Source organism: Manduca sexta, chromosome 26, assembly GCF_014839805.1.
Source record: "Manduca sexta isolate Smith_Timp_Sample1 chromosome 26, JHU_Msex_v1.0, whole genome shotgun sequence".
Classification (NCBI taxonomy): domain Eukaryota; kingdom Metazoa; phylum Arthropoda; class Insecta; order Lepidoptera; family Sphingidae; genus Manduca; species Manduca sexta.
Genome location: NC_051140.1, coordinates 3,831,855 through 3,850,503, shown reverse-complemented (window position 1 = coordinate 3,850,503; position 18,649 = coordinate 3,831,855). Strand labels below are relative to the sequence as shown.

Sequence of the window (18,649 nt, the reverse complement as noted above, 5' to 3'; positions counted from 1 at the left end):
GTCGGCTGTCGAGGGGTAATCATTTCTCGTCAGTCGACATTCTATTGGACCCAACTCTATTTACCTTCAGGTGCAATGGGGTCACTAAGCCGTACATGTTTAAAAATCTAGCTTTTGCCCGCGGCTCCGCCCGCGTTATAAAGTTTTTCAGGCTAAAGTTTTCCGTTATAAATGTAGTAGTTTCCCGGGAGCCTATGTTCTTCCCAGGGTCTCAAACTGTCTCTATACCAAATTTCATCTTAATACGTTGGGTAGTTTTGAGTTTAACACGTTCAGACAGACAGATGCAGCGGGGGATTTTGTTTTATAACATATTTTTTAGAACTTTTAAAGTGGAACAATCCCGTCATACATCATTGTTGCATAACTTTAACCGTTTACGCAGCGCAGGCAACGGAAGCTCTCAAAACTTATAAGTTTCCCCGTTTTTGCAACATGTTTCATTACTGCTCCGCTCCTATTGGTCATAGCGTGATGATATATAGCCTATAGCACTTCAGGAACAAAGGGGCTATCCAACACAAAAAGATTTTTTCGGTTAAAGCCGGTAGTTCCTGAGATTAGCCATTACTGCTCCGCTCCTATTGGTCATAGCGTGATGATATATAGCTGATAGCGGTCCACAAATAAAGGGCTATCCAACGCAAAAAAAAATTTTCAGTTTGGACCGGGAGTTCCTGAGATTAGCCATTACTGCTCCGCTCCTATTGGGTATAGCGTGATGATATATAGCCTATAGTACTCCACGAACAAAGAGCTATCCAACGCAAAAGAATTTTTCGGTTTGGACCGGTAGTTCCTGAGATTAGCGCGTTCAAACAAACAAACAAACAAACAAACTCTTCAGCTTTATATAATAGTATAGAAGTATAGATATGGCAACAAGTTAAACGTTACGGTAATCTATCTATACTATTATATAAAGCTGAAGAGTATGTTTGTTTGTTTGTTTGTTTGAACGCGCTAATCTCAGGAACTACCGGTCCAAACTGAAAAATTCTTTTTGCGTTGGATAGCCCTTTGTTCGTGGAGTGCTATAGGCTATATATCATCACGCTATACCCAATAGGAGCGGAGCAGTAATGGCTAATCTCAGGAATTACCGGTCCAAATTGAAAAATTCTTTTTGCGTTGGATAGCCCTTTGTTCGTGGAGTACTATAGGCTATATATCATCACGCTATACCCAATAGGAGCGGAGCAGTAATGGCTAATCTCAGGAACTACCGGTCCAAACTGAAAAATTCTTTTTGCGTTGGATAGCCCTTTGTTCGTGGAGTACTATAGGCTATATATCATCACGCTATACCCAATAGGAGCGGAGCAGTAACAGTTTCAACATGTTGCAAAAACGGGGAAAAATTATTAGTTTTGAGAGCTTCCGATGCGTGCGCTGCGTAAACGGTTAAAATTATGCAACAATGATGTATGACGGGATTGTTCCTCTTAAAAAGTTCTAAAAATATATATTATAAAATAAAGTCCCTCGCTGCATCTGTCTGCCTGAACGTGTTAAACTCAAAAACTACCCAACGTATTAAGATGAAATTTGGTATGGAAACAGTTTGAGACCCTGGGAAGAACAAAGGCTTCCGGGAAACTACTACTTTTATAACGGAAAACTTTAGCCTGAAAAACTTTATAACGCGGGCGGAGCCGCGGGCAAAAGCTAGTACTATTATATAAAGCTGAAGAGTTTGTTTCTTTGTTTGTTTGTTTGAACGCGCTAATCTCAGGAACTACCGGTCTAAACCGAAAAATTCTTTTTGCGTTGGATAGCCCTTTGTTCGTGGAGTGCTATAGGCTATATATCATCACGCTACACCCAATAGGAGCGGAGCAGTAATGACTAATCTCAGGAACTACCGGTCCAAACTGAAAAATTCTTTTTGTGTCGGATAGCCCTTTGGTCGTGGAGTGCTATAGACTATATATCATCACGCTATGACCAATAGGAGCGGAGCAGTAATGAAACATGTTGTAAAAACGGGGAAAATTTATTAGTTTTGAGAGCTTCCGTTGCGTGCGCTGTGTAAACGGTTAAAGTTATGCAACAATGATGTATGACGGGATTGTTCCTCTTAAAAAGTTCTACAAAAATATATTATAAAACAAAGTCCCCCGCTGCATCCGACTGCCTGAACGTGTTAAACTCAAAAACTACCCAACATATTAAGATGAAATTTGGTATGGAGACAGTTTGAGACCCTGGGAAGAACATAGGCTCCCGGGAAAATATAGTATAGCGTGACTTTTATAACGGAATACTTTAGCCCGAAAAACTTTGTAACGCGGGCGGAGCCGCGGGCAAATCCACGATATTTCGCCTGCACTCACCTACCAGTAGTTTGAAATTATGTTATATAGTCATATTTTGAAAAAGATCAAATTTTTAATGGGAAGAAAAAAACATTTACGAGTGATGCTTAAAAATTTAATTTTATAGATTTGAATTGATTGATTCGATTGTAGTACATTTTAGAAATATAGTGTATTGAAATTTTGTAGAACACGAGCGTAACTTCGAACGTCATGACTGATCACAGACAGAATGAAACTCTCCTGACCTGACCTGACCACAATTCTGACCTTAATACCGACAATGTACAAATATTTCTTTACCCGCAACACACAGATACAGCCTTCACATATCGACTTAACCCCCCCCCCCCGCGCCCCTCCCTCCCTGAGGCAACTCTTGTGCGCTCGGTCTCATTGAATGCACGGTGGAACATTTGTCGTGGCCTTAAGCACACAGTTAAATGCGTATACCTCATGGTGGTAAGTGCACATTGAGGCCTACGAGGCACTCGCGAACATTTCCCTTCCTTTCCGCTCCGCACATCCAAAGATGATCCCATCTCCTTCCTCAACATTTCTTTTCATTTTCTACTTCCAATTTTCCTCCAGAGCCATGCAATAGCTAAGCCGGAGGAATCTAGTATTCCATTCGCTGTTTTCCCCCGGTGTTGACTGCGGTGTCTATAAAAAATAACACCACTCACCAGACTTGACGATCTCGGACATGGTCTCGAAGTCCAGCACGCTGCTGATGGGCAGCATGAACACATCCTCCAGCTTGGTCATCACGTCCGAGACGGTCTTCTTGCGCAGCTCCAACGCGCCGGAGATGATATTCACCTCGTCTTTGTCCAGGTCGTTCACGTCTGTCGTCACCTGGACGAAAAGAAATCGAATGGTATAAGAGAGTTGACTTATCTCTAGTTGATCAATATCGAGGCCTTCTAGTTATGTTTTGTTTGCTGTCAAAGTGTTAATAAATATATAATAATATCAGCCCTGTATTATAAACTTGCCCACTACTGAGCACGGGCCTCCTCTACTGCTGAGAGGGATTAGGCCTTAGTCCACCACGCTGGCCTAGTGCGGATTGGTAGACTTCACACACCTTCGAAATTCCTATAGAGATCTTCTCAGATGTACAGGTTTCCTCACGATGTTTTCCTTCACCGTTAAAGCGAACGATAAATTCACAAAGAATACACACATGATTTTTTTTTTAGAAAAGTCAGAGGTGTGTGCCGTTACGATTTGAACCTGCGGACATTCTTCTCGGCAGTCCGTTCCACACTCAACTAGGCTATCGCCGCTTGTAAAGTGTTAAAAATTATTTGTAATACAACTACTTTGGCGGCGTACTTGTAAGACCGTACGACTACAGTACTGAGGTTCTGAGTTTAGTTCGAGTAGAACAAAGTAATATTGTTTTTTTTAACACGATCTCTGCCCGGAGTCTAGAGTTTGTGTCCGATATGGCGTTAGGTTTGTCCCCTATCACATCATGGGATGGAATATACACGGCGGAAAGTGAGTGCACCAGTTCTGCCCTCCCTTTGGGTGATAAAAGGCGTGTGTTTGTGAAATAAAACTAAGTATTGGATTTTATAGAGGACGCAGACGTGTAGGTCTGCCCCGTGTTCATGAAAGCTGCAAAGCTTTTGAAACTTCGAGGGGGAAATAATTGTTCAACTACGAAAACTAATTTTATTTCAATGTTTAATATTTGAGTAAACATAAACTATTTTTATCATCTGCATCAATGGTTGTCTGGTAGAGATCGCCTCGAGCGATAAGACCGCCATTTGTACCACCGATGTTTAAATTAATTCCATCATATGTATACATATTTGTTTTGGTTTTTTAATAGTTATGGTGTACAATAAAGTTTTAAATAAATAAATAAAGTGGATGGATGAAGATCGTAGTGTAATATATATATTGCTATTGCTATTTATTACGGACAGGCGTGGGACATATCAGGTAAGCTACTTGTCTTGTTGAAATAATATTTGTGTACCTTAACAAGCTCCTTCAGCCGTTCTCTGTTGTAGACGCTGCCTATTTCCTCACCCAGGAAATAATCTAGCAGTTTGCTGACTGGGAACGCCATTGGAGCCGTCAATGCCATTACAGACTGCAACAAAAAGAAAAGGAGGATAACTTTGATCCATCTTTTAGATAATGAAATGCGTCTACGCATACGGAACTTTTCTAAAATCGTATCACTCATGTTTTAACTAAATGAAGATTCTAGTAGCAAACCAGCGCCAGGCACACCTCGCCTGGCATTTATGCTGAACTGGAATCTATTTAACAGTATCACCAATAGAATCTCACCTTAGTGATCATGATGCTCTTGGCGCCGATCATCAACCCGTGCCTGGAGCAGATCGCCTGCGGCGTGATCTCACCCAGCAACACAATAGCCAGGGTAGAAAATATCACCGCGAACAGCCCCGACGTCAGCTCGTCCAACAATATCGTGAAAGTTGAGTTGACAGCCACGTTACCCAGAAGAATGCTGCACAACAGGTAGTTGCCGTGATCCCTCACCGGCATTATGGCCCGGGCGTACTTCCTCTCCTGTTCCGTGCCGGTGTTGGATATGATCTTCAGCTCGGTCCGATCCAACGACATGAGCCCAAGGTTTAGCCCGGAGAACAACGCCGAGAACGTCAGACACACCAGTATGAGGATCATGGAAGCCCATAGAGGCAGTAGGGGGCTGTGAATGGCGAAAATTTTGAACGGGTCGTTTCCTTGGTGAACATATTTCTCCTCGTCTTTGGTGGGGTCTGTGAGACCGGGTCGCAGATTTTTCGCGCAGATGTAAAGTTTTTGTTCGGACACTTGCGCCGGCGCTTTTATATCGAATAGTGCTGTTCTTGGCCCCAGAGATCCTTCTCTTACCTGAAAAGAAAGTGTATGAGTAGCGTAAATTAAAGCACTGAAATAAATATCAAGAGTTTTATAACAAAATATGGCGCATAGGCTATGTTTGATTGTAAAACTTGTGTACTTTTAATTAACAATTAAATTCCCTGAAATGTTTACTGAAGACTGGATACTGCATTAACTCTTTTATAGTTTCTCGTGTATAGAAAATCCCCCAACTCGACCCAAATAAATAACATCCTTTTCTATTTGCCCTACATTTTGAATGTCAGCGCAGCATTAAATGTCAAGTCGATGACATGTAACAGATGCTAATCGATAGTCAACTTTATTTTCGTGTGGACTATTTAAAAGGCCTATAACCATTTTAACAAGATTTATTGAAGTTTAATAAATATAATTTATATATTCATACGGTCAATAACTACCATGTTTGTTATAAATAAAAACAGAAACCGCTTAAAAGGTTTGGATGAAATTGATCACACGGATAAACAATCCCCTTTATTAGCATATAGGCTATCAGTGGCGAAGGGTGATTTTTTTCAAAAGGTACCCCGAGGCAAATTAGAAGGCCTAAGTTAACAGAAAACAAAAACTAAGATAAATGCAAATAAATCTAAAAGGGAAGCCGGTAGGAATCGGGTTGTATAGACGCTTCGCCACTGTGGGCTATATTTTATCTTGGTAATTTGCTCCCTTAAGAAATAATCACTTTTATCTCATTTTTTTAAATAGATGACGCTTGCGTCATGCAGATTGCGCCATGGAGGATTCATTACAGCGAATCAGGCTAGAAAATTATAAGTTGTTTTCTAAATTCTTATCCTAGTAAAGTACACAGTGGGACTTTTATACCGACAAATTTATAACGCGGGCGAAGTTGCGAGCAATACCTAGTTGTTTTATAAATATCAAGCTCTCACCGTATATTCCCCTTTAAGAAGAAACTTGCAGGGCTGGCCGTATGTTTGCTCGTGGTGCGTGAACGCAATCACAGTCCGGGGCGTCAGTCCTTCGCCGAATAGCCTACAAGACAAATCATCAAGAAATTGGTGACATAACAGCACTTCTGGTATGAAAAAAACTTCGTGGATACCATGACATAAAGACAATCCAACACCAAGGCATCAGTTTATATTTTAAAATCCAATAAAACTGTAACCTTTATAGAAAAAAAAACACATACAAAAATCAAACTTGTGTCATATAGTACTCACCGTAAAGTGACGATAGTTGAGGCTTGCACACTAGGTATGCCGCCTTCTATAATGTTAGGATCTTTGGCGGAGTCTTCAACCCTGATCCCCTCAACAATCACGGGTACTTGTTCGGCCCGGACGCTCGTAAACTCCAACATATCCGACTGCCGTGGCTTCCTTACTTTACCTGGACCTGCATTAGCTCCATCGTTAAGGCCTAGGACAGAAGCTCTAGCTTCTGACTTCACCTTATCTTGCTTATGTTTACTCTTTTTATATGCATCCGTTGTAAAATTATTGTCTTTATAGAACTCCTTGAGTATCGTTTCTAAATTTCTCTTACGTATAACGGATGAAGGAATTTTCGATACTTTTGGTTTTACTTTATTCGTTGTATGATTTCTCTTTAGACCTTCTATATTATGTTTAGTAATAGGATGATTAGTACTACTACTTGTATTAATATCTAATTTATGAATTAGTTCAGTATCGTCATCTATACTACTACTGGTTCTGCCATAAGGGTCAATTTTGTAATCATCTTCGTTGTAAGCTTCATTTTCTTGACCTTGCCTAGCGTTTGTTCTTTTATCGCCCACAACATTTCTTTTATATCTGCCAGGGTAACCTGTTTGTTCGAAGACAGTCCGATCATTAAGTTTGGTAGCTCGCTGCAAGTCGTTTGAAGACACGTATTTATCTTGAACGAGCACTTCAATATCTCGCTTTTCATTGTGAGAAACTTTCGGTACATTAGGCAAGTAGTTTATGGCTATGTCCCGTGACAGATCGGGCCGGGGTGTGCTCTCTTCGATTTTGGCGTTTGGACTTTTGCCATTTCGAGATGGGGTACTTAAGCTGTGAACAATAAATAAAAGTTCTTATATTAATGCTTTCGAATGGTCCAAATTTTGTGTATACTATAGGCATTTAGAAATAAATCCAATTATCAAATTACGTTACATTCCCTGAAATTTGGCAATGCTTAACACGTGTTACATCAGACGACAAGCAATATGATTCATTTAGAACAAATATTTGTATATGTTCAAACGACTATGGGCGTTGAATGACCAAGTGAGATTTCTCATTAAATAAAAAAAATGACACCCAACAGTCACACATATTTTGAGCCCACATTAAGTCTTGTTCGATGTGCCATGTGTGGGAATCTAGGAAGGGTTTTCCATCGTACCAAATATATTTGACATCGAAGTCACATCGTCATCTTAAATAGTTTTTTTTTTATTGCATTGAATGACGAGACGAGCTTGCCGTTCGCCTGATGGTAAACGATACGACCGCCCATAAGTAGTAGGAACACTATCCAACACCTTGAATTACAAGGTATTGTTTGGAATTCCACAGCGCTCGCCATCCTGAGACGTGGGATGTTAAGTCTCATTATGTCCAGTAGTTACACTGGCTACAATGTCCTTCAAACCGGAACACAACAGTGACTACACACCGCTACTTGGCGGCAGAATTAGACATTGCGGTGGTACCTGGGTAGGCCTAAGCATACTCTCCAATATGTGAGACCTACCACCAGTAAAACTGACCTTTTTCTACTGCGTCACGCAGGCCACTACGACTCGTGAAAACTTTTTTATTGATCTAAATCCTCAACAAAGAATGTAGAGCAAGATCAATTTTTAGTGCATTACAAAAAGAAACAACACAACCAAGGTGATTCGTTCATACATTGCTTACGATCGCTGGAGCGTAACATCGTGATACAGAAAACAGAACGCTTTCGTGATTCAAACTAGACAGCGATTTGCAGATGCTCGCCATTGCTGAAGATCTTTTACGATTTCTTCTCTAATATTGTATATTTGTTATAATGTCCTAGATATGATATTATTTCAATACATTATTATTATGTTTACGTCTTGGGAAAGAGTAGTCAACTTTATGATGAGAGACAGTGAGTTCAATCCCAACATCGAGGCCCGATATGTGTAGAAGGTTTACAATGATCGGATGACTTTTTATTCGGCCAAACTCTACTAATCATCTTTTGCCCTGGTGACATACAGCACAACTAAAAAAAATCCTTTCTATCGGATTTTTCACGACTTACCCATAAACGATATTAACATAACTTTTGCATCGTCCAATCACAGAATCTAAAAAAAAATATTCATACAAACATATTAGAATAAGTAATTTTCGCAGTCCCTTGGCTGTTCCAATTTACGTAATAGCCCTAACGGTCAAACCACAAGGTCGGTTAGACTTTTGTTTATGGAACGTCAACCTATTCCCGTGGCGCGCGTCATAAGCTATTTTCTCATACATCAATCGTTACTATCAAATATTTGTATATAAAATGGGTTTTATTGCTTTCTGGCTTTTAACAATATGTTTTTTTAACGAGCACTATACTCGGGCAAGGCCGATGAAAATATGAATGAAAGACCGTGAAATATAATTATGCTGGAACAGATAATGTTTTGATGCCTTAAGCTATGGCCATGGCTAGAATAATTTTAGGTTTTCTAGCGCTTTCGATTACGATATTCAAACCCCTAACCTATTTACAGTGAGCCATAAAAGTTGTTGAATGAATTCGTTACTATAAAACTTTTCTACACATTAACTTCAATCGCAATGTTTTTTCTTTATTTTAAATAAAATTAAACCTTTTGAAGTTTATATTAGTAAAGAAGAAACGATTGTTGATATGGAAACAAAAATTTACAGGCGATTGAAAATTTTCAACTTGCTAACTACTTCTATGGGTGACTACATGTACAATGTACATAATCTAGGATCTATGATCTAAAGTAATTTAGGACGTTTACAATATAACTGCATTGTAAAGGAAGTCCCTCTTTCTATTTCATACTTAATAAAGCTATCCCAAACGAGTGTGTGATTTACTTTAAAGTCCCGTCTATTGAGAGCAATTTACTTTTGTTCCAAAGAAGACACGCGGTAAATGGTAATAATATATTGTTTCAAAAATAACTTTTCTTCCTACACCACATAACTCAGTTGTGATTTACAATATGACGATTATAAAGAAACATTTAAAGGTCATCATTCATTGGGATAGATATAAATATAGGTCCATTAACACTGACAGTACGAGTGCAAACGATTTTTTAAGTACAGTGGTTATGGTTAGCGATTAGCATGAATGTGTCATCTTAAGTAAGATCGACGCAGTTAGCTGTGTCCACTGAGTAACTGTGACTAAACTGAATACTTTTATTCACATTATAAAGTATGCAAACCTGCAATTATTTAGTATTTATGAAGTACCTACTTCCATAGATCTCATCAAGCTTGGAAAACACATTTGTTTACAGGATCTCTTTGCCGTTGCGGTACTAAATGAAATCACACACTTGTCTTCACCTTTGCTGACATTGTGCCCAAAAATCATCAATTAATAACGAATATTTTCACCAAAAATCCTGGTTTCAGTTTTCTGATTTTTTGTTCATTTTGTAGTTTACCAAATGTGAATATGGCGTGTGCGTGATATATTCCTGATTGAAAATATGATATTGCCACTGCGACGAATTCTCGAGTAGTAATAGTGGGGATGCGTAAAATTGAAAATACTTCTTATTAATATTTATTTTGTTCAAAACTTACACTTTTTTATTTTACATCTACGGCTCAAGTAACTTATTGTAAAGTGTTATTTCCAAGTACATAAGTATATGGTTGCAATTAGTGACGCGATGTCAAAATGACTCTGTATAATAAAGCACGTGTACTTATGTATCTATCAGAAATAGAGGGAATTGTATGGATCGGACCTGGATGTAAAAAACACATCCAGGGCTTCTGATGCAAACGTCTGCTGTGTGGAATGCGAACCATTGAAGTATTATTGGGACCAAAAGGGCGACATAGGGAAAAAAAATTGTGGACTGGATCACATGACCCACAGATGAACAACAGTGCAAAAGCTTGGCTCGGCGCTGTCTTTCGGGTCTCTATATAGAAACGCATAAGGAGGCATCGCGTTGGATCGGGGTTATCGGTAATCATACAACCATCATGTTTGCACCTAAGAAAATTAGTGGATTTTGATTGGTATGTCAGTCTGAGGTGAGCACTAGACTATACATATAGTGATAGCCAGACTACGCCATACTTCTGAAGCGAGAAGCAATCACAAGACTGGTGAGATAACTGTTCTACAGTTTAATGGTGAAGCTAAAGAAGATCAAATAGTCTTGAATTCGTTAGCCAGAAGTTTGTCAATTCACAGAATATCTCTATGGAGTTCGGACGCCAGCCAGAAGTCTGTTAACTCACACTATATCACTGTGGAGTAAGGACTACCGAAGATTCTCTTTGGTAGAGAAGTCAAGACAATATTGACCGCGACGAGGTAATGCTGAACAAACAGCGTCTCATTCGTGTAACCGCAACTGTCTGACTCACTTTGCTGAAAATATTACACTTTGAATCACTAAGTATAATCTATTTCTTTTGTATTTATATTCAATCCGCGTTAGGTAAACGCAAACACGCCATAAAGGCCTAACCACATCCGTATATTTCAGTTTCATGTAGATTTTAGGTTCGTGCAGGTTATGTAACTAATAGATCTCTCTCAGGCAAGGGGCCATCAATGTATTGTTGCTGCCATTCTACAGTCGTTGAATTAGCCGTCGGTTCATTTCTCGTGTCATTAATGTCTTTATAAGCTGAAGAGTTTGTTAGAATGCGCTCAGAAACTACTAAACAAATTTTAAAAGATTTTGTCACTAAGAGAAAGCAACACGGGCTGTGTTGAAGTGCTCAAGTTAACTCATATTATACGTTACATGTACTTATTTAATCTTAGGAAAAGAATTGATGAATTCACATAAAACATTTCGCAAATTGTGGACGTATGCCAACTGGTACATTAGTTTAGTAAACAGTACGACAGTGTTACGGCCCAATAAAAAACATACCTGGATTTTAAAGCCTATTTCATACACCGGGTTTATCTTTGCTGGTGATAGGTTATATTTTATATCCACCCGGATAGCGATGACTGTGCACAAGGTGTTAAAACCTGCTATAGTGGCCCACGTAAATGTGTCGCGTTCCGGGATCAGCCTGTGAATATCCGGTTCCTACAGGCCAGCATAGTTGTGTCGACTGCCGAGGGGTAATCATCACTCGTCAGTCGTCACTATTCTACTTACCACCAGATGCGGTGGGGTCACTGCCGTGAACGCAGGCATATAATAAATACAATACGATACGCTGCCGACACGGGTGGTCTCAAAGTACCAATGAAGGAGAGTGCAAGTGTCTAAATATCGAGAAGCGAGTCATATTGCAGTTCAACATGAGGAGAGAGGTATCCAAAGATATGCTCGCGTCAGATTAAAGTTTTGTCAACACTTCATATTTTGTGTTGCATTTTTTATGGATTACGTAATAAAGACGAGAAAGATTTTTGGCAATGATAAAGTATTTATATTTTTCACACTTTTATGAGAAGCAGTTACACATACACAGTGCGATCGCCTGTGACGCCTCCTATTCGCTTTCATTTGTAATTGGAATTTTTCTAAGAAATTTATTGTACTAGACCAAAAATATTTTGTAAATTCAGTCGAATGTCATACGAGTATAGTACCCACCCGAACTTGCGTAGTATTATGTAGTTTTATTGTCATTTTTCTGTTGCAAATTAAACGGCAACATATTAAAAAGAAGTAACTTATTATTCTCATGTGATTGTCTTGACTTGTCATAATTGCAACTATGTTCTCTTGCGTGACTAATAAAGATTTATATTCTATTTTCATCTTTTATATATTTGCAATAGTAGCAGCTCGCAATGTTAATGTAAATGTATATCTATGTTCGTCATAGGATCTACTAACAAGTGAGATACAGCTCAAGTCGATTTCGATAAACTACTCTACGATGTCAGTAGCTGTATATAGCTGATTTATATCGAAGGCATGATTGTACATCGACACCAGGCAATTCGGAAGTCTCATTTTATCTTAACCGAAAACAAAAGAAATTGCTCTAATACCCACAGCTGGCACACGGCCAAGATATCACGGCAGACAAGTTGTCTTCGGGAAGTGACACGAACTGACGAACAATATAGAAAGTGCTCATCGGCTGCTCTATTGGAACTTTTATTTACATTACGTCTTTTAGGTCGTGCAGTACCTACTCGACAAGTGCAGGTGTTCTTAACGGAACACGAATCAATTAACATTGTTTGTAGTACCTGTTAGTATCTATAAGGTAATTATAAGAATGTATTTTTATTATAGTTCTTTAACCTTATTAGTTTTTGATTCTCTTTTTATAATGTGGCAATGAAACATTACGTGCAGTGTAACTTTATTTTCACTAAGTTAAAATTCAATACATTATTCATATTACGACTTCGCGTATTCTAAGAAATCATCCTGTAATAAATATGTTAGCACAGCAATCATATCCTTAACTCTAAATAAAAAGAGCTATGAACAGTTTTCGAGTGTGGGTATATTAGGGTTGTAACGGATTACGGATAAGTACTTTACGAATAGTATAATCTTGTGAGGTGCCTCATATTGCAAAACCGACTTGACGTCGCGACGAGATAGAACCTGGAGATTGAAAGTTTTATGATGTGTATGTCAACTATATTTTAGTAAATACTTGCTTGGTAAAATATATTGCATTTCAACACAGTAGAAATTATGTTTTTAATTACTGAAATGTGTATCAAAATAATAATGTGTGACTACTGCTAACCGTACCATGTTTGCTGTATACATTTTTACAAGTTGTTTGATCTTTTTATTATTGCATATTTTTGCATGACTTGTTATTTCTCTATTTCGACGTAGTCCTTCCATCGTGTTTGTTTACTTTGCAATTTCATTATAGCCGCTTATATCCGGCCCTAGCTAGATCAGCCTTACTCAATCTTTATATTTACGAGCCGCAAGACATCTAGCTTTTGGTGCCTTGGTAAATTCATTGATCAACTTAAGTGTATGAAAACGTATTTAAAATGTGACTCTTTATTTTATTTTTAATAAAAAGTTTGCACAATTAATGAAATAATTTTAGTTTGAAAGGTAAGTATACAACTCAAAATCTTGGGAAATGTTTCTTTATTGAAATAAAATGATTTTCCGGATTTCCGCAGTCCCCACCGTTACCTACCAAGAAGGCTGCAAAGTCTTCAAATCGTCGGAAGATAATTATAATATAAAAAACCGCGATAAAATCCGAAGAATAGTTTTATTTCGACGTCTAACATTCGTGTAAACATAAGAAATCAGTAGTTTCTTCAGTTATAGTGATTTTTTAACTCACATGGGCCACTTGGAAAAGCGTAAAGAGACGCAGTTTGAGAATAGCTGAGTTAGACGAAGCGCCCTAGACTGATTGACGCACTGAGGCGCGCCGCAACCCAATAACGTCGGGGTTAAAAATACCCCTGATAAAATGAAGTGACGATGGTGCGTCTTACTTTACAAAATATATGGAAACAACGCACATTTTATAAAAAATATATCTATGAATCTTTCTTTATAAATACGGGAGTATCGTATTGAACGCCATATGTGAGCAATTTATGTAAACACTATCATATTTTACTAAATGTATTACAACAAATGTACCGAGACACTGTTTACGTAGGTGTAGAGTTGTCAGAGTATAATTTGCGCAAATAATTACCACAAATCTATCACCATACATAGAAAACTTTTTAATGAATTGATTGCTGATGAAGGATTACAAAACCATATCAAATATTCTGAAATGAAATCTCATAGTGATAATTAATGACGTTTTAATAAAAACATCTTAGGTGATCATAGTCTCCTGCTCAATGCAAATTTATTTTGAAACATGACATCAAAGTGTAACTTAACAATAATTTCATGACTCATGTTGCATAGAGCGAAACAGTTATAAATCTTCAAACGCGATTCGGATTAAAGTATTTTATTAGTCATATAATATTATATTATTCATTGTTTGCTGAAACACCAGCTGCGAATTAAAATTAGACTTTAGAAATATATCTTCTGATGACTTAATCCTTTGATTCTAGACTTTAAATGTATTTTTTCGGCGTGGACTTTTATTAGGTTTTTTGTTTGCTATTGATAGGTGTTTTATTAAACAGCTTTCTTGGATGAGTTGGCGAGCTCTTTCGTGATAAAAATAATATTTATCTAACAAACCGGAAAAACGTCCTTCTGATAGATTTTGGCCTCCTCTCTAACTGTGTTAAAGCTAAATGGGTGACTATACATATTATAGTCTAAATTATCTTATTATAAGGGTATCGCTATTGCAGTAGTTATTGCGTCGGTCATGATAAATGTATCTAAGCAATATTTTGGACTACATAGTCTAAATTCCCTTATTATATGAGGATCGCTATTTCATAGGTCATGAAATACATGGAGCAGTTAAGCAGAAATCGTACATGCTTCATAGTTTATTTTTACCGAGTGCTTTGTGGAATGGAACAACAAATTCCAAATGATATTTGTGACCGGAACAACGCCATAACTCTTTTTAAAACCTCAGCTCCGACGTGTTCGTGCGTGAGTGCCATTACATTGGTAATAATTCGTAAGGTCTTATTTACATCAGAAAAGTTCTCGCACAAAAGAGGCGGCAAGATATATTCATGGTCGCGATATAAAATTTATAAGTTTTATTAGAATAATCAGCGTAAGCCGAGAAAAATTCATAAAAAAATTCATACATTGTAGGAGACAATCTCGTTTTTTGTTAAGGTTTAGATCAACAAGAAAATTTGCATAAAATATTTTCTTGAATCTATTTGTGCTATGAAATCAGCCACGGCAAGCTGGCTTCATATTTTGAAGTTTGCGTCGAGTCGCTTGTGCATATTTATTGCCACATTGCCGCTAGTATAAACGTATCAGCAAGTTTTTATATTGTTGCAAGAACTTGCTAATCTTAACTTAGCTTCACGCTTTAATTTCTTGCTTATGTCGAGCGGGTAATTGTCGTCCAGATGTAGAAAGCCAGCTTTGTTCCGACATGTCGCTTAGAACGTTGGCGATTTCATAATCCAATATTCCAGATATACTATCGATGTAATACGTGGAGGTGAGTATTATTGAAATGATAGATGAAACTGTCATTTAAAATTGCGACTTTTTCGATTTCAAAGAACGCATAAGTATTTTAAGTTGGAAGTGCACGATATCGCGATAAGTCCTTCTATCACGTCATGGGATAGGAGAAAGCCGTACACCGTTAAAATTCCGTGTACCCTTTAGGGGTAAAGGCGTGAACTCACATCATATTTAACTTTAAAAAAGTTGGAAGGCAAGCGTTTTACCGGAATGCTTATTTTGTATGGGGCCGTCCTATCGAAAAAGGTGTAGGAAGTAAACTATACTATTGAATAAACACGTAGATATAAGGGTGGCGCGGCCAGAGGATTACTCAGGCGAGGGTGTAGTGAGCGTGTGAGGGGAGACTGGTGACTACACAATGAGAACACAAAAACGACCGCAAAAGCAATTTCGGTCAGCTGTTCAAAACTCTGTTAATAACTGAAAGAAGTATTCAGTGATGAGAGGATTGCGTGTTTTTAAATTGCGACGCAGAGTGATGATATAACTTTTCCTGGATATAAAAATAACCCAGCTTATATTAATACAGGATAAGACCAAGATATTAATACAGAATAAGACCAAGATATTAATACAGGATAAGACTTGTGAAGAGAAATAAAAGAATTTTCTAAATTGGTTCAGTAGTTCCAAAGAATATTCTCTACAAATGACCCCTTTATAATTTTAGTATAGATAGGTTTGTTACTTGACCCATTTTTAGGATGATTAAAATTGCATCATGAATGTTGCATCTTCAAAGCAGTGCATAGACTAGGATGACATGATGTCATAGGAATAACTCAGTATCTTCCCCATTTAATAATTTTCACCACCTGAATGTTGTACTTTTCTATACAAACTGTAAATAATATATAAATGAGGGATAATATTAATATGATGGTAAAATTTATATCTTTGTTAATGTTTTAGATCCTGTATGGAACTAATAGATAAGTAAGATTATAAAATAAGCCCAGCTGTTACTCAATAATTGTTATGTGCAGTGACATAGCATTGCTTTTTGGTTGGGTGGAGGGATAATAAAATATGTAAAAGAACTAAAAAAAATCCTTTGTACATGCACCAGTGTCTAGGGAAGGTGTGTGGGTTCAAATCACCTTTCTTGCTCTTGCCTGCTGTCTTTGGGCAGCAAATTTTGAGCCCACTCGGGGCAGCAAGAATCCACAATACATCACTGTTTATGCATTGTAGCATTATGTACAATTCTTGACACTAGTCTGTGACAAACTATCCATTGCTGAAATCTGACTCTAAAAGCATTTTGTACACTAGACAACACAGGTAAGATTAAAAGAGGATTTTTTGGAAATTCCTAAACTGAACAGTTACATAAGAATATAGATCAGGCACATCTACAAATATTTGAAATTCTGACATTATGGATATGTGTCATTTTCCCATCATTAGGCAATGTTTTTAGTACATTACAGAATTCTGTCTTAGCTCTATCTGAATGATAGATATTGAACATGGACATCACATCATATCTAATACAAGACAAAATATACCTCCTATTAAGGGTTGCAAAAATATATTTACAAATTGAGGATATATTCATTATTCTTAAGGTACAAATTTGTCACCTAATTACAAATAAATTGTAATCCATACAACGTTTAAGGAACAAAATGATTAAATAGAAATTAAACAAAGCTTTCCATTACATGTAGAGTATTCACATTGCAGGTAGAAGCTTTAGTTGAGGATTTTTGCATTATTTTAAAACAAAATAAAGTGGGAATTTGATATTTAAAATCTAGTAAAATAAAATATAATTTTGATACCAAAAGGTTTCATAAATTACACAGGTTTACATGATATTTACTACCAGGTTACGTGAATTACGTTTATAATTCTCGCACCGTAAAATAAAATTACTTACGGTAGGCTTTCCAGTGCGACTACGTCGTTTTTCGGGTCCAAGTAATACTCCACACCCTGATGAACCCATTTGCCGCCGAACGGTATGTTTTTTTCATCATCGTAACGGACGCAAAAGTATATTTTACCACTGCGATTTGGTAAAATTATTTGCAACGTCGTAATATATTTTTCACTTGTAATCTCTTTAATCTCGTGATTGGGGTGAATGACGTCACAGTTACCACCCTGTGCAGCCGCCAACGGGGTCAGCCTCCATGAATAATGACCGACAAATTCACCACCGCTCACATTTAAAAAATATTTACATGTATTCTCTTCACATATCTTACTATTAATTTTCAATGAAAGTATCCGTGGTTCCGCATTGTTGTCAAACGAAGCGTTCACGTGAAATAAAACATACAATATTAAACCACAAGTCCGTAACACACGAGTATCTGATGCCATTTTACACGCACGTAAATAGTGAATGAAAACAACGTCGCGTCGACCACTATCGCGACATATTTTGCGCTGTTTGACACTTCGGCGGCAATTGTTGCCGGAACTGCGGTAGTTTTGAAAAATATTCTGTCATATCCGGTCGATATTAAATGACCTTGAAAATATTCTCAGCTGTATAATAATTATTTTAAATGGGTATTTCTGTAATAATTCAATAAATACTACATAATAATTATATGAATTGTTTATGAAAATATTTAATCCCAGCAAACGCTTTGTTTAATGGATGGCAGACAGCGAGTATACGTAATTCTTTTAAATACATAAAGAATATTCATAAAATACTTTATTTAATAATCATATTGCTTATGTTTTATATATAAAACAAAATGCTAATCTATTTTTAATAGAATAAAACAATGATAAGTAATATGGTACATTTCAGAACGAATTTTATATCTATAAAACAAGATTCGGATACGCTGCCGCGAAATAATGCATCTCACTCAAAAATATTCATGTGGATTTGCTACATCCTAATAAATCAAACAAAAAAAGTATAATGCACCTATATATACAAGAAGCTTAAACCCAAGCTTCTTGTAAAATGTATTCGCTTTCGTCTATTATTAATTATTCTACATTATACTACATCGACATGTTTGAGAGATATGATTAATTATTTAATGTTTATATGCACATTAATTCGATTTTTGCTCTAGGTACTTAATTCTAATTCCCAGATAAGCTAAGTAATAAACAAATTCACGAAAAGTATGTTAAATAAAGCACCGACTCCAAT

General features: G+C 37.1%; 1 protein-coding gene across 1 annotated transcript in view; it reads right to left on the bottom strand.

The window, feature by feature from the left end:
• The window catches only part of LOC115451556 (metal transporter CNNM4), a 33,678-nt gene extending 15,747 nt beyond the window's left edge, over positions 1-17,931 (bottom strand). Inside the window, exons 1-6 of the mRNA XM_037443208.1 lie at positions 17,402-17,931; positions 6,416-7,255; positions 6,122-6,224; positions 4,638-5,210; positions 4,318-4,434; positions 3,005-3,176 (exon numbers count right to left, since the gene is read on the bottom strand). Of these exons, the coding sequence (XP_037299105.1) occupies positions 3,005-3,176; positions 4,318-4,434; positions 4,638-5,210; positions 6,122-6,224; positions 6,416-7,255; positions 17,402-17,850 (2,254 nt within the window). The 5' untranslated portion in view covers positions 17,851-17,931. The remainder of the gene's footprint in view (positions 1-3,004; positions 3,177-4,317; positions 4,435-4,637; positions 5,211-6,121; positions 6,225-6,415; positions 7,256-17,401) is intronic.
• Positions 17,932-18,649: the final 718 nt, after the last annotated feature.